Raw genomic sequence first — 13,266 nt, 5'->3', positions numbered from 1 at the left:
GATGTTGGAACATTGCTGCTATAACAGCCTCCACTCTTCTGGGAAGGCTTTCCACTAGATGTTGGAACATTGCTGCTATAACAGCCTCCACTCTTCTGGGAAGGCTTTCCACTAGATGTTGGAACATTGCTGCTATAACAGCCTCCACTCTTCTGGGAAGGCTTTCCACTAGATGTTGGAACATTGCTGCTATAACAGCCTCCACTCTTCTGGGAAGGCTTTCCACTAGATGTTGGAACATTGCTGCTATAACAGCCTCCACTCTTCTGGGAAGGCTTTCCACTAGATGTTGGAACATTGCTGCTGTAACAGCCTCCACTCTTCTGGGAAGGCTTTCCACTAGATGTTGGAACATTGCTGCTATAACAGCCTCCACTCTTCTGGGAAAGGCTTTCCACTAGATGTTGGAACATTGCTGCTGTAACAGCCTCCACTCTTCTGGGAAGGCTTTCCACTAGATGTTGGAACATTGCTGCTATAACAGCCTCCACTCTTCTGGGAAAGGCTTTCCACTAGATGTTGGAACATTGCTGCTATAACAGCCTCCACTCTTCTGGGAAAGGCTTTCCACTAGATGTTGGAACATTGCTGCTATAACAGCCTCCACTCTTCTGGGAAGGCTTTCCACTAGATGTTGGAACATTGCTGCTATAACAGCCTCCATTCTTCTGGGAAGGCTTTCCACTAGATGTTGGAACATTGCTGCGGGGACTTGCTTACATTCAGCCATAAGAGCATTTGTGAGGTCGGGCACTGTTAAGATTTCCCTTTACTGGAACTAAGGGGCCCGAACCATGAAAAACAACCCCAGACCATTATTCCTCCTTACCGTTGTCACTATGGGGCAGGTAGTGTTCTCCTGGCATCCGCCAAACCCAGATTAGTCTGTCGGACTGCCAGATGGTGAAGCGTGATTCATTACTCCAGATAACGTGTTTCCACTGCTCCAGAGTCTAATGGTGGCAAGCTCTACACCACTCCAGCTGACGCTTGGCATTGCGCATGGTGATCTTAAGCTTGTGTGCAGCTGCTCGGCCATGGAAACCCATTTCATGAAGCTCCCGACGAACCGTTCTTGTGCTGACGTTGCTTCCAGAGGCAGTTTGGAACTCGGTTGTGAATGTTACAACTGAGGACAGACGATTTTTACGCACTCGGCGGTCCCGTTCTGTGAGCTTGTGTGGCTTACCACTTCACGGCTGAGCCGTTGTTGCTCCTAGACGTTTCCACTTCACAATAACAACACTTACAGTTGACCGGGGGCAGCTCTAGCAGGGCAGAAATTTGACGAACTGACTTGTTGAAAAGGTGGCATCCTATGACGGTGCCACGTTGAAAGTCACTGAGCTCTTCATTAAGGTCATTCTACTGCCAATGTTTGTCTATGGAGATTGCATGGCTGTGTGCTGGATTTTATATACTAGTCAGCTGAAATAGCCGAATCCACTAATTTGAAGGGGTGTCCATGTACTTTTTGGCCACTTGTATGTTCAGTGTATGCTAAATGAACTTGATTTATGTTAGCGAACACAAAGTATTTTAAAGAACTTGGAAGTCATTCCGTATATTTGATGCTTTGTGTGTTGCTGACCTGTTCTTCCGGCATGTTCTTCCTGTATGTTCTAGACTCAGGCAGAGAGAGAGCAGCTTCCTCTGAGGCCGGGGACGTTGACTAAACTACAGGCCCACATCGACTCTGTCATCCTGTCTTTACCTGACGATCTACAGGGAATCCTGCACAAGCCCTCCACACCCTGACCTCTGACCCTGACTTCTGACCTCTAACCCCTGACCACTAATCATTGACCTATAACCCCTGGGGGTAGGAGGAAGGGAGGCCCAAGGAAGGACTGCTCCAGTCTCATCATTGAACTTTGGAATTTTTAACAGACTTTTTTTGTTGTTTTTAAAGTGCACTTCACCCTTTAATATCGGTGTGACTGTGCCACCTCCAACCTCTCTCCACCTTCATGTGCAATGCTGGCATTGACCAAAAAATTTCCACTGATGATTATTGATTTATGCAACCAGTCAGAAATAAGAAGACAAGCCAATAAGTGGGTTTATTCCTCAGAGATAGCGTCTGTAGTGAATCATGCATCTTGTGACGTTGATGAAGTCATAATGGTTGACAGATTTCTAACACGGTTCAATCTGTGTCCGGGAAACCCACCCTTTTAGTCTACACCTTTTTTAAAAACGACCTTGTTTGGATTCTATGCTGCGCCGATAACTTAAACTTGCAGTTACAATAAACTACAGACCGGTTGTAATATACGGTCTCATTGTCAACAATACTTGTACGTTTATGAAAGGTTGCTGTGCTGTTTGTATAAATGTTGAAGACATGGCGACATGAAGAGCTGTGTTGTATAGCGTCACTATACACTGAGTGGACAAAACATTAAGAACACCTTCCTAATATTGAGTTGCACCCCCCTTTTGCCCTCAGAACAGCCTCAATTAGTTGGGGCATGGGGACTCTACAAGGTGTGGAAAGTGTTCCACAGGGATGCTGGCCCATGTTGACTCCAGTGCTTCCCACAGTTGTCAAGTTGGCTGGATGTCCTTTGGGTGGTGGACCATTATTGATACACACGGGAAACTGTTGAGTATGGAAAACCCAGCAACGTTGCAGTTCTTGGCACAAACGGGTGCGCCTGGCACCTACTACCATACCAAAAGGCACTTAAATCTGTTGTCTTGTCCATTCACCTTCTGAATGACACACATACACAATCCATTTCTCAAGGCTTAAAAATCCTTCTTTAACATGTCTCCTCCCCTTCATCTACACTGATTTTGAAGTGGATTTAACAAGTGACATCAATAAGGGATCATATCTTTCAGGTGTTCCTAATGTTTTGTCCACTCAGTGTATAGTGGTTGAGGAGGCGACGTCAGGGTGGTCTTCATGAGGCACGAAACAGATCGAAAAACAAGAAGGAACCTAAAAGCTTGTGCAATAACAAATGGTTTGCGTTGCAAAACGTTTTTTTACGTTGTGCCCTAATGAATAGCACCCTTGTTGGAGGGTGATCTGTGTGTGTGCTGGAATAGAACAGCAGAGTGCTGTTGCTATATTAGACCAATAGGATCGAACTTGTATATAATTTCTACTCATTATTAGAAGAGCATAAGGAAAAAGACCTTCACTAACACTAGTCCTTATATTGCAGTACTACTTCTGCTCTAAATGTGTATTCTGCATAGGCAATAGGGAGCCATTTGGGATGCCTTCATTCTACATCATGTTAAAATGGGCAACAGGGTAACTGACTAAAACCAACTGACTGACACATTGCCTTGTCATATTGATTTGGACCTGATTTTTGTGAAGTTGTACCACATTATTCATCTGTGTAGACCCACCACAACCCCTTGTTACCACATTCATCTGTGTAGGCCCACCACAACCCCTTGTACCACATTATTCATCTGTGTAGGCCCACCACAACCCCTTGCGACCACATTATTCATCTGTGTAGGCCCACCACAACCCCTTGTGACCACATTATTCATCTGTGTAGGCCCACCTCAACCCCTTGTTACCACATTATTCATTTGTGTAGGCCCACCACAACCCCTTGTGACCACATTATTCATCTGTGTAGGCCCACCACAACCCCTTGCGACCACATTATTCATCTGTGTAGGCCCACCACAACCCCTTGTTACCACATTATTCATCTGTGTAGGCCCACCACAACCCCTTGTTACCACATTATTCATCTGTGTAGGCCCACCACAACCCCTTGTTATCGCATTAGTCATCTGTGTAGGCCCACCACAACCCCTTGTGACCACATTATTCATCTGTGTAGGCCCACCACAACCCATATGAACAGTGCTTGTACACCAGGGCTTTCTAGTGGCTAGCTAAACCAGAGTAGGGGTTTCCTACCGGTCCTCTGCCACTGTCTGGGTTTCATGTGGCACCCAGCCACTGTCTCAATGTCATTGATTTGGTTCACACCAACTGTATCGTCCGAAACACATTTTGCTGATCATAATGGATGTTGTTAGCCTGGGTACCGGTCTGTTTAGCTATCATTCCACTCCTTGTCTTTGGTATATGACACGGAGGAGTGGGATGTTGGCTGAACAGACTGGTCCCCCAGGCTAGGATGTTGATACGGTTTATGTTTGTATTCATGCTGTTTTAATGAAGAAACTTTTCTTTTGTTTTTATGCTTTGAGTAGTAGTTTTGTTTGGAGCGTAATCCGTGTGTGGTGTGCTCGACCATCATGTTAGTGTAGAGAGCATTCTTCCTCTGAACTGTTAAACGTATCTACATGTATGCTGAACAACATTACTGCAGAGGATGTTTTTCTGAACACATATTTTGCTGTCGGACTTTGGACTACCTATGGGTTTTACGTCTTACGTTTTTGAAAACTGATATTTGATTTCTTGAATATTTTGATGTTACAGAATACATTATTTTTCTTGATCCGCTTTTCTCATAGGGTGTGCCTTAAGGGATGATGGTTAGGAAAAACAGAACCGAAGACGGACTGTTTTTTTTAGGTTAAACATCGAACTGTGACTGTGTAGTAGGCTAATAATAACTTCTGATATCTACAGTAGTGGCTCACTCAGTAACCTGTCATATTCTCATCTGCTTCAAACACCATGGAACACCATTATTCTGTTGTAACCCATCAGAATTCCGTTGGAACTGTTGGAACCCATCAGAATTCCGTTGGAACCCATCAGAATTCCGTTGGAACTGTTGGAACCCGTCAGAATCCATCAGAATTCCGTTGGAACTGTCAGTCCTCCTTAGGGAACATTTCAGTTAAATTAATATTGGTTGGTACACACCTGTGATTGGTTTTATATTTTGAAAATACTTTATTTTAACAAGAGTTTTGTATAAAGGGCTATTCTCATATTCCATTAATCAAAAAAGAAAGTGACGTTTTGTACATATGTTGAAATACCCAGCCATCACCATTGATGATGATGATATTCATTATATTACAATGATTATTTTACTAAATATAGATATTACTGACATGGAATACTATACATTTGTAATCTCTTCCAATGGGCTGGTTAGATGTTAAAGAACTAGAATCAGGATGGTAACAAAACATAATATACTGCTTCATAATTGCTTTGGGGAACTCAGTATTTTTACATTTGCAATGTTTGATCGTTTTGTATTGAAGCCTTAATATAATAACTACTGAGGAAACCACTATTGATGCCTTTTAATACAAGTACTGAGGAACCACTTAATGCTTACAGACAATAATGGCTTTCAGTGAGCGGAAGTATTTTAATGTGAATAAACGGGCCTCTAGGATCTCACTAATAAATGTTTTTTTGTATTTATTTTTATCCCAGTTTGTTTTGTTAATAGGGAGAATTGTAAATTACATACAGTATAAAAACACACACTTCACACAGCATTTAGAATAACAGTGTAGGAAATAGAATCTGATTGGTTCACGAGGCTGCTATCTCTCTATAAGAGTGTTTTTATAACATCGTCTTTCATGACTCCAACAGCGGGGAAAGTGACGTGGAGGAAATGGTTGGAGAGATATCGCTGCAGTTACTTGCGCCTTGTACCGGTGGGTGGCGCCTGACAGTCGACACCTATCGACTAAGAAGCCTTGGCTTGTGTGAGGCGGAATGGCTCATAGAAGCCAATCTCCTGTTTTGTGTAGCGTGAGGCACCCCCTGGACAGGATGCTAGTGTATCGCAGGGCCTTACCCTCAATCTATCGCCTTAATGTTGAGTGCCAAGCATTGATCCTGTTTTTACAGTCTTCTGTAAGGCAGGTTGGGAGTTCCATCCCCAATTTTAGCGCTGTCTTAGGCGTCTCACAGTACGGACATTGCAATTTATTGCCCCGGCCACATCTGCAGTCCTCATGCCTCCTTGCAGCATGCCTAAGGCACGTTCACGCAGAGGAGCAGGGACCCTGGGCATCTTTCTTTTGGTGTTTTTCAGAGTCAGTATAAAGGCCTCTTTAGTGTCCTAAGTTTTCATAACTGTGACCTTAATTGCCTACCGTCTGTAAGCTGTTAGTGTCTTTAATGACCGTTCCACAGGTGCATGTTCATTAATTGTTTATGGTTCATTGAACAAGCATGGGAAACAGCGTTTAAACACTTTACAATGAAGATCTGTGAAGTTATTTGGATTTTAACAAATTATCTTTGAAAGACAGGGTCCTGAAAAACGGACGTTTCTTTTTTTGCTGAGTTTATATTTACACACACACACCTAGTCCTATCCCCAGGAACATATAGGTGCAGTATATAACCCTAACAGCCTTAACTATGGGACCAATTTTCAATTCAGAAGATATACTGAAATTCCAATTTTTCTCCCCTCAAAGCTTGTCTGTGTTCCAACAGAGTATTAAAGATCTGTGTGAGTGTATTGCATCTGTAAGGCACTGGCCTACTCCGACCTATTGGACTGAAATGGCATGTCTTGTGACGTGTTCACCCAGGACCTTTGTGGTCGACAGCAGCGATCCTTGAGAGGATTAAAGGATGCTACAGAATATGGTGCGTCATCTGTCCTTAGCTACTGTACACACACACACACACACACACCACAGCCTTTTCCGGTAGCAGCCTTTCGTCTGCGTTCACATTGGCCACCAACATGAGAGAAGTACTGTGAGTGTTTGTTAATGATCCCCCACACAGATCCAGGAGGACCAGCTGAGAGAAGTAGCTCTGCTAGTGTTCGCCAATAAACATGACCTACCCAACGCCATGTCTGTCAGTGACGTCACAGATAAACTGGGACTGGGGGGGGGACGCTTCTGCTCAGGACCCCTGTAAGTACGACTGGAAAATTTGTTGGTTGGGAGTCCGTGCTTAGCTTGAATGACACCGAACTCAAAGTCCTCCCCCTACTAGAGGAGGCTTGTGTTTTATAGCAGATGGATCTGGGAAACTCACTCCACAGCCTGGAGTGATTCCATCTACGCTGACGAATAGCTTTAAGGTGGCGTTACTCGAAGACGCTTCAGGAGAGCGGTCATGTTGCGAGGCAGAGTGCAAGGTCGGGTTCAGGTCTGATAGACTAGCTGAACGAGTCAAGAGAGAAGACTGGACCGGATGAAGCAGATGGATTCAAGAGAGGGGAATGGACCGGATGAAGCAGAGGGCTGCAGATGGATTCAAGAGAGGGGAATGGACCGGATGAAGCAGAGGGCTGCAGATGGATTCAAGAGAGGAGAATGGACCGGATGAAGCAGAGGGCTGCAGATGGATTCAAGAGAGGGGAATGGACCGGATGAAGCAGAGGGCTGCAGATGGATTCAAGAGAGGGGAATGGACCCGGATGAAGCAGAGGGCTGCAGATGGATTCAAGAGAGGGGAATGGACCGGATGAAGCAGAGGGCTGCAGATGGATTCAAGAGAGGGGAATGGACCGGATGAAGCAGAGGGCTGCAGATGGATTCAAGAGAGGAGAATGGACCGGATGAAGCAGAGGGCTGCAGATGGATTCAAGAGAGGGGAATGGACCGGATGAAGCTGAGGGCTGCAGATGGATTCAAGAGAGGGGAATGGACCGGATGAAGCTGAGGGCTGCAGATGGATTCAAGAGAGGGGAATGGACCGGATGAAGCAGAGGGCTGCAGATGGATTCAAGAGAGGGGAATGGACCCGGATGAAGCTGAGGGCTGCATATGAAGGTTTCAAGTAGACATCATCGCCAGGCCATGGTAATTAGGCTGCTGTGGTGATAACAATCCACCCCCAGGAGATCCTAAGAGATACTAGAGATCAAGGGAGGCACCACTTGGTCATGCTAGTAACGCGACATGCACTGCAGAACAAAGGGGAATGTTAGTTTAGTCAGGTTAGTTTAGTCAGGTTTAAGAAGGGTGGTTAGTGGTGATTAAGGAGAGTGACGACAGGTGTTGGAGGCTGGTTAGCAATGAGTTGCAGCTGATGCTTTTTGAGGAGCAGCGTTCAAGGCAACTAGTTAAAGTGTTGCAAACAGGTGTGGAGGCCGATTGGCAATTTGTAGCAGCTGGTGCTTGTTGAGTTCCTAGGGAGCTGCGTTCAAGGCAACTAGTTAGTGCTACGTTCAAGTCTGGTACTCTCTCCTGATTTTTTGTTAATTCTTCACACCATTTTCTCAGACGTTATACGTCTACTATATATTAGTCTGTTTTCTTAACTTGGGTAGTCCCATCTGTTTCATGGTATGTTATATTCCATACATAATATTTGTATTCTAATGCCCTCTGTATTACACTGTGATAGTATCTGTTTGATCACTGAATGAATGTAACTGTATCTGCAGTGGTTTTCTTTGTGGGTAAACACCATCACAGTGCAACTCAATTCAGATGCAACAAAACAAGTGTTTCCATCACTGAAGGGTTTGTGTGATGGAGAGCAAGACTCCTCTTTATTAAATTACAACTGAATATAAATCAAAGGGAAAAGGTCCTGTATGATAAACAGCAGTCTTACATGGATCAACTTGTTGGTTGGAGGATATAGTGAAGAACAAACCATTTCATTACTCAAACTGTTAACAGATCCTCCACATCCCATTTTATGGATTTGACCCTGGTACAGAGACAGACATGGTACAGAGACAGACATGGTACAGAGACAGACATGGTACAGAGACAGACATGGTACAGAGACAGACATGGTTTAGAGACACACTGTAAGGGTCCTGGTTTAGAGACAGACATGGTTTAGAGACACACTGTAAGGGTCCTGGTTTAGAGACAGACATGGTTTAGAGACACACTGTAAGGGTCCTGGTTTAGAGACAGACATGGTTTAGAGACAGACATGGTTGATCAGCCACAGGCTGCTGTATACAGAGGGGAGAGCTTAACTTCAGTTCCACCTGAGGTCACAGACCAGTGCTATGTGGTCAGAGGGGTGTGAGACGCTGGGGAGGGCCTGACAGGTAGTGATCTCCTGGTGGCTGGGCAGAGGGATCATCTGATCTACCTGCAGCACCCGCGGGTCCATGAAGATATAGTCCAGGCAGCCGTGGAATCCCCCCACGTAGTTAGTATAGGCCGGCTCCCCGCAGGCGCTACTCAGCTGGAAGGGGTTGGAGACCTCCATGGGACAGAGCTCGTCCGGTCCGTTGGAGCGCCAGTCTGGGTGGGTGCTGTGCAGAACCCCCTGGCTCACCAGCTGGAAGACCCCCGAGGACGGGGTGCTGTTGAAGTCCCCGCAGAAGAGGAGCGAGGCGTCGGGGTAACTCTGAGTGATCACCTGCTGCAGCTGTTTCAGAGCTACTGACATCTGGACCAGACGCACATTCCCACCTGTGGTGAAGACATAGAACTGTTGTAACGATGTGACATGTTTATGGCTGGAATATGGACTTGATTCACACTAGTGTGCCAACTCAAACTGTGATAGGCTGGCTTGGATATTTAGTTTACAGCAACTCAAACTGTGATAGGCTGGCTTGGATATTTAGTTGACAGCAACTCAAACTGTGATAGGCTGGCTTGGATATTTAGTTTACAGCAACTCAAACTGTGATAGGCTGGCTTGGATATTTAGTTTACAGCAACTCAAACTGTGATAGGCTGGCTTGGATATTTAGTTGACAGCAACTCAAACTGTGATAGGCTGGCTTGGATATTTAGTTTACAGCAACTCAAACTGTGATAGGCTGGCTTGGATATTTAGTTGACAGCAACTCAAACTGTGATAGGCTGGCTTGGATATTTAGTTTACAGCAACTCAAACTGTGATAGGCTGGCTTGGATATTTAGTTTACAGCAACTCAAACTGTGATAGGCTGGCTTGGATATTTAGTTGACAGCAACTCAAACTGTGATAGGCTGGCTTGGATATTTAGTTGACAGCAACTCAAACTGTGATAGGCTGGCTTGGATATTTAGTTTACAGCAACTCAAACTGTGATAGGCTGGCTTGGATATTTAGTTTACAGCAACTCAAACTGTGATAGGCTGGCTTGGATCTTTAGTTTACAGCAACTCAAACTGTGATAGGCTGGCTTGGATCTTTAGTTTACAGCAACTCAAACTGTGATAGGCTGGCTTGGATATTTAGTTTACAGCAACTCAAACTGTGATAGGCTGGCTTGGATATTTAGTTTACAGCAACTCAAACTGTGATAGGCTGGCTTGGATATTTAGTTGACAGCAACTCAAACTGTGATAGGCTGGCTTGGATATTTAGTTTACAGCAACTCAAACTGTGATAGGCTGGCTTGGATATTTAGTTTACAGCAACTCAAACTGTGATAGGCTGGCTTGGATATTTAGTTTACAGCAACTCAAACTGTGATAGGCTGGCTTGGATATTTAGTTTACAGCAACTCAAACTGTGATAGGCTGGCTTGGATATTTAGTTTACAGCAACTCAAACTGTGATAGGCTGGCTTGGATATTTAGTTTACAGCAACTCAAACTGTGATAGGCTGGCTTGGATATTTAGTTTACAGCATGGTTCCAGCTCGGCTCAGTATGGTAGATGTAACCAGGACAGCCCAGTAGTGTGAAATAGGTCATGTTGTGCTGTATAACACAACATGGGGCGGCAGGTAGCCTAGTGGTTAGAGTGGAGGGGCGGCAGGTAACCTAGTGGTTAGAGTGGAGGGGCGGTAGGTAACCTAGTGGTTAGAGCGTTGGACTAGTAACCAGCAGGTAGCCTAGTGGTTAGAGTGGAGGGGCGGTAGGTAACCTAGTGGTTAGAGCGTTGGACTAGTAACCAGCAGGTAGCCTAGTGGTTAGAGTGGAGGGGCGGTAGGTAACCTAGTGGTTAGAGCGTTGGACTAGTAACCAGCAGGTAGCCTAGTGGTTAGAGTGGAGGGGCGGCAGGTAGCCTAGTGGTTAGAGTGTAGGGGCGGTAGGTAGTCTAGTGGTTAGAGCGTTGGACTAGTAACCGAAAGGTTGCTGGATCGAATCCCCGAGCCGACAAGAAAAAATCTGTCGTTCTGCCCCTGAACAAGGCAGTTAACCCACTGTTCCCCGGTAGGCCGTCATTGCAAATAAGAATTTGTTCTTTACTGACTTGCCTAGTTAAATAAAGTTAAAATAAATAGCTAAGGCCCAGAGTTTTACCTCACCATGTGACTTGATGAGGAACACCTCTGGGCTCCTGTAATAAGCTAGGCTGTAACTAGTGTAGTAACGTACTGCCGATACACAATAACACTTTACCTTTGGGATGCCAGTAGAGGTGGGTGTTGGCAACACAGATCTTCTTGGATGTATCGTTCAGATAGTGAAGGACACTCACCTAGAGAGAACGTAAGATCTTAGCCAAGCAGAGTCAAACTGAGGAGAGAGCAACGCACACACACACACACACACACACACCTAGAGAGAACGTAAGATCTTAGCCAAGCAGAGTCAAACTGAGGAGAGCAACGCACGCGCGCGCGCGCGCACACACACACACACACACACACACACACACACACACACACACACACACACACACACACACACACACACACACACACACACACACACACACACACCTAGAGAGAACGTAAGATCTTAGCCAAGCAGAGTCAAACTGAGGAGAGCGAGCAACACACACACACACACACACACACACACACACACACACACACACACACACACACACACACACACACACAGAGAGAGAGAGATCCTTGAGGGCCTCAGATCCCAACCGGAGCCAACACGCACCATATTACTGTACCTGTAGTGTGGTAGATCTCTGCATCACCTTCTCCTTCAAGGCAGGGTTGCTGTTCACTCTGTCCAACAGTTCTTCGTGGATAGGGTCTGACGTCAGAGCTTCACTCAGCATGATGTCGTGTTGACTGAGTAGTTTAAACTTCGACCTCCTGTAGTAGGTGGCCAAACCTTCGTGCTGCTTCTCCTTAATCCTGAAGACCCCGTCAAAGCCGAACGCATCCAGGGCCGGAGACAGACTGTCGGAGAACACGTTCTTATCCACTTCCTGAAGGCAGATGACGTCAGCGTTATAGCCGGACAGTTCTTTTTTGATCAGACTTTGCCTGTAGTCCAGTTCCAATGCGTAGGGAGTACAATAAGGGTACAGGACGGTTTTGGAGAGGTCTGTTTGTGCGTAAACGTCAGCTAAGATGTTGTATGACACTACTCTGATGGTCATGTCATCTGTGACCTTGTTGGTGTACATGTGTCTGTTGTCAAAGGTACAGGAACCAGGCCCTGCCTCGACTGTACCGGTGGTTACTAACTCCTTGTCCGTCCCACACCGTTTGCCGTCACCCGGCGTGCATGTCAGTTTAAGCTTGGAGCCAATGTCCATATTGGAGGGGATAAACACCCGTTCGCTCCCCGCCTCAGTCCAACCATTCTCTCCTCGACGCTCCTCATCACCTGCACCGGACTTGCTCTCCTTGAACCATTTAAACCGACAGTCTTTCAAATCACCGAATTCTACCTTGAGCGTCGGGCACACGGGGAACCCGGCCAGTAGAGAAGCGGGCAGCTCTGCCGTGGTGAATGTGGGAGGGTTCCTCTCCACTGTGTACTTACTGTCCCCCACGTGTAAAACTGCCCCATCCTGCCAGGCATCGGAGTTTATAGCATCGTCTGCCACAAAGTCTCCGTTGTAGTACAACCTCACCGCTGCAGCGGGCTCCTGGGCGTCTGTGGGCGCGCCTTTGTTTTTCTTATATTTTTTAGCTTTTCCCTGGCCCTTGATGATACTGTTTGCGATCCGTGCCAGTGCTTTGCCTAGCTCCTCCGTCTGGTCCCTGAGCATGTGTTTGTTGCTCCCATCAAGGACGAAGGAAATAGTGAGTTTGGATTCCCACGGGACACATCTTACCACGGCTCGATCCATTCTCCTGTAAAACCGACAAATTATGTTGTAGTTACCCCTCGTCGAGATGGGCACGGTGTTTCGGAAAAATAATCTGGACGCGGTTGTCAAATAGTTTAACATAAGGCCTAGCGCATGAGTGGACAAATAGTCCGCTGTAAGAATAGCTAGCTAGTGGAGCGAAAGCGGTAATCTGAAACGTCAAACGTCTAATTCAACAACCAAGCATCCAGTAGCTTCCGTTTTCAGAGTAGCAGATTCGATTATGTTTATTGCATAAACTTTAGTATGAACGTTAAATAGGGCTGAACATAGTATTTATTTTTTAAATGACCATCTCATTCCTTACCACGACTTTATCACGTACTTCGATCATTTCCACGATAGTACTCACTATTTTTCTCAACTTCTTCTTTTTAACCCAATGGTAAACCTCTTCTAACATATGGCACATACTGCCACCTAGTGTAGACTAG

The 13,266-nt window shown here is 45.7% G+C and overlaps 2 protein-coding genes across 4 annotated transcripts in view; one reads left to right on the top strand and one right to left on the bottom strand.

Moving 5' to 3' along the window:
- Nucleotides 1–5,344, top strand: part of dennd6aa (DENN/MADD domain containing 6Aa) — a 36,196-nt gene extending 30,852 nt beyond the window's left edge. Inside the window, exon 18 of the mRNA XM_071336987.1 lies at nt 1,627–5,344. Within this exon, the coding sequence (XP_071193088.1) occupies nt 1,627–1,758 (132 nt within the window). The 3' untranslated portion in view covers nt 1,759–5,344. The remainder of the gene's footprint in view (nt 1–1,626) is intronic.
- Nucleotides 5,345–8,374: 3,030 nt separating this feature from the next.
- Nucleotides 8,375–13,170, bottom strand: pde12 (phosphodiesterase 12). Of its 3 annotated transcripts, none has more exons than XR_011667310.1 (4): nt 11,675–13,170; nt 11,164–11,242; nt 8,601–9,291; nt 8,375–8,566 (listed from the first exon to the last, which is right to left on the bottom strand). XR_011667310.1 is itself a non-coding variant. In XM_071336986.1 (3 exons), the coding sequence occupies exons 1-3, from the start codon at nt 12,911–12,913 to the stop codon at nt 8,849–8,851; spliced, it is 1,761 nt and encodes a 586-aa protein (XP_071193087.1). In that variant the 5' UTR covers nt 12,914–13,170; the 3' UTR covers nt 8,375–8,848. The 3 variants fall into 3 exon arrangements, 1 of the variants encoding a protein (XP_071193087.1); XR_011667311.1 differs by having other exon boundaries at nt 8,618–9,291; XM_071336986.1 differs by having other exon boundaries at nt 8,375–9,291.
- Between the last annotated feature and the right edge of the window lie 96 nt (nt 13,171–13,266).

The sequence above is a fragment of the Salvelinus alpinus genome, chromosome 12, assembly GCF_045679555.1.
Source record: "Salvelinus alpinus chromosome 12, SLU_Salpinus.1, whole genome shotgun sequence".
NCBI classification, from domain to species: Eukaryota; Metazoa; Chordata; class Actinopteri; order Salmoniformes; family Salmonidae; genus Salvelinus; species Salvelinus alpinus.
The sequence above is the reverse complement of the archived record's forward strand: the minus strand, read 5'-3'. Positions and strand labels throughout refer to the sequence as shown.

Bases quoted from the DNA above. Each gene is read 5' to 3' on its own strand.
- pde12 (XM_071336986.1), bottom strand. From the start codon at position 12,913: ATGTTAAACTATTTGACAACCGCGTCCAGATTATTTTTCCGAAACACC. The intron at 11,243-11,674 runs GTACAGTAATAT...CGTTCTCTCTAG, and splicing joins AGAGATCTACCACACTACAG to GTGAGTGTCCTTCACTATCT. The intron at 9,292-11,163 runs GTAAAGTGTTAT...TCTTCACCACAG, and splicing joins CCTCTACTGGCATCCCAAAG to GTGGGAATGTGCGTCTGGTC.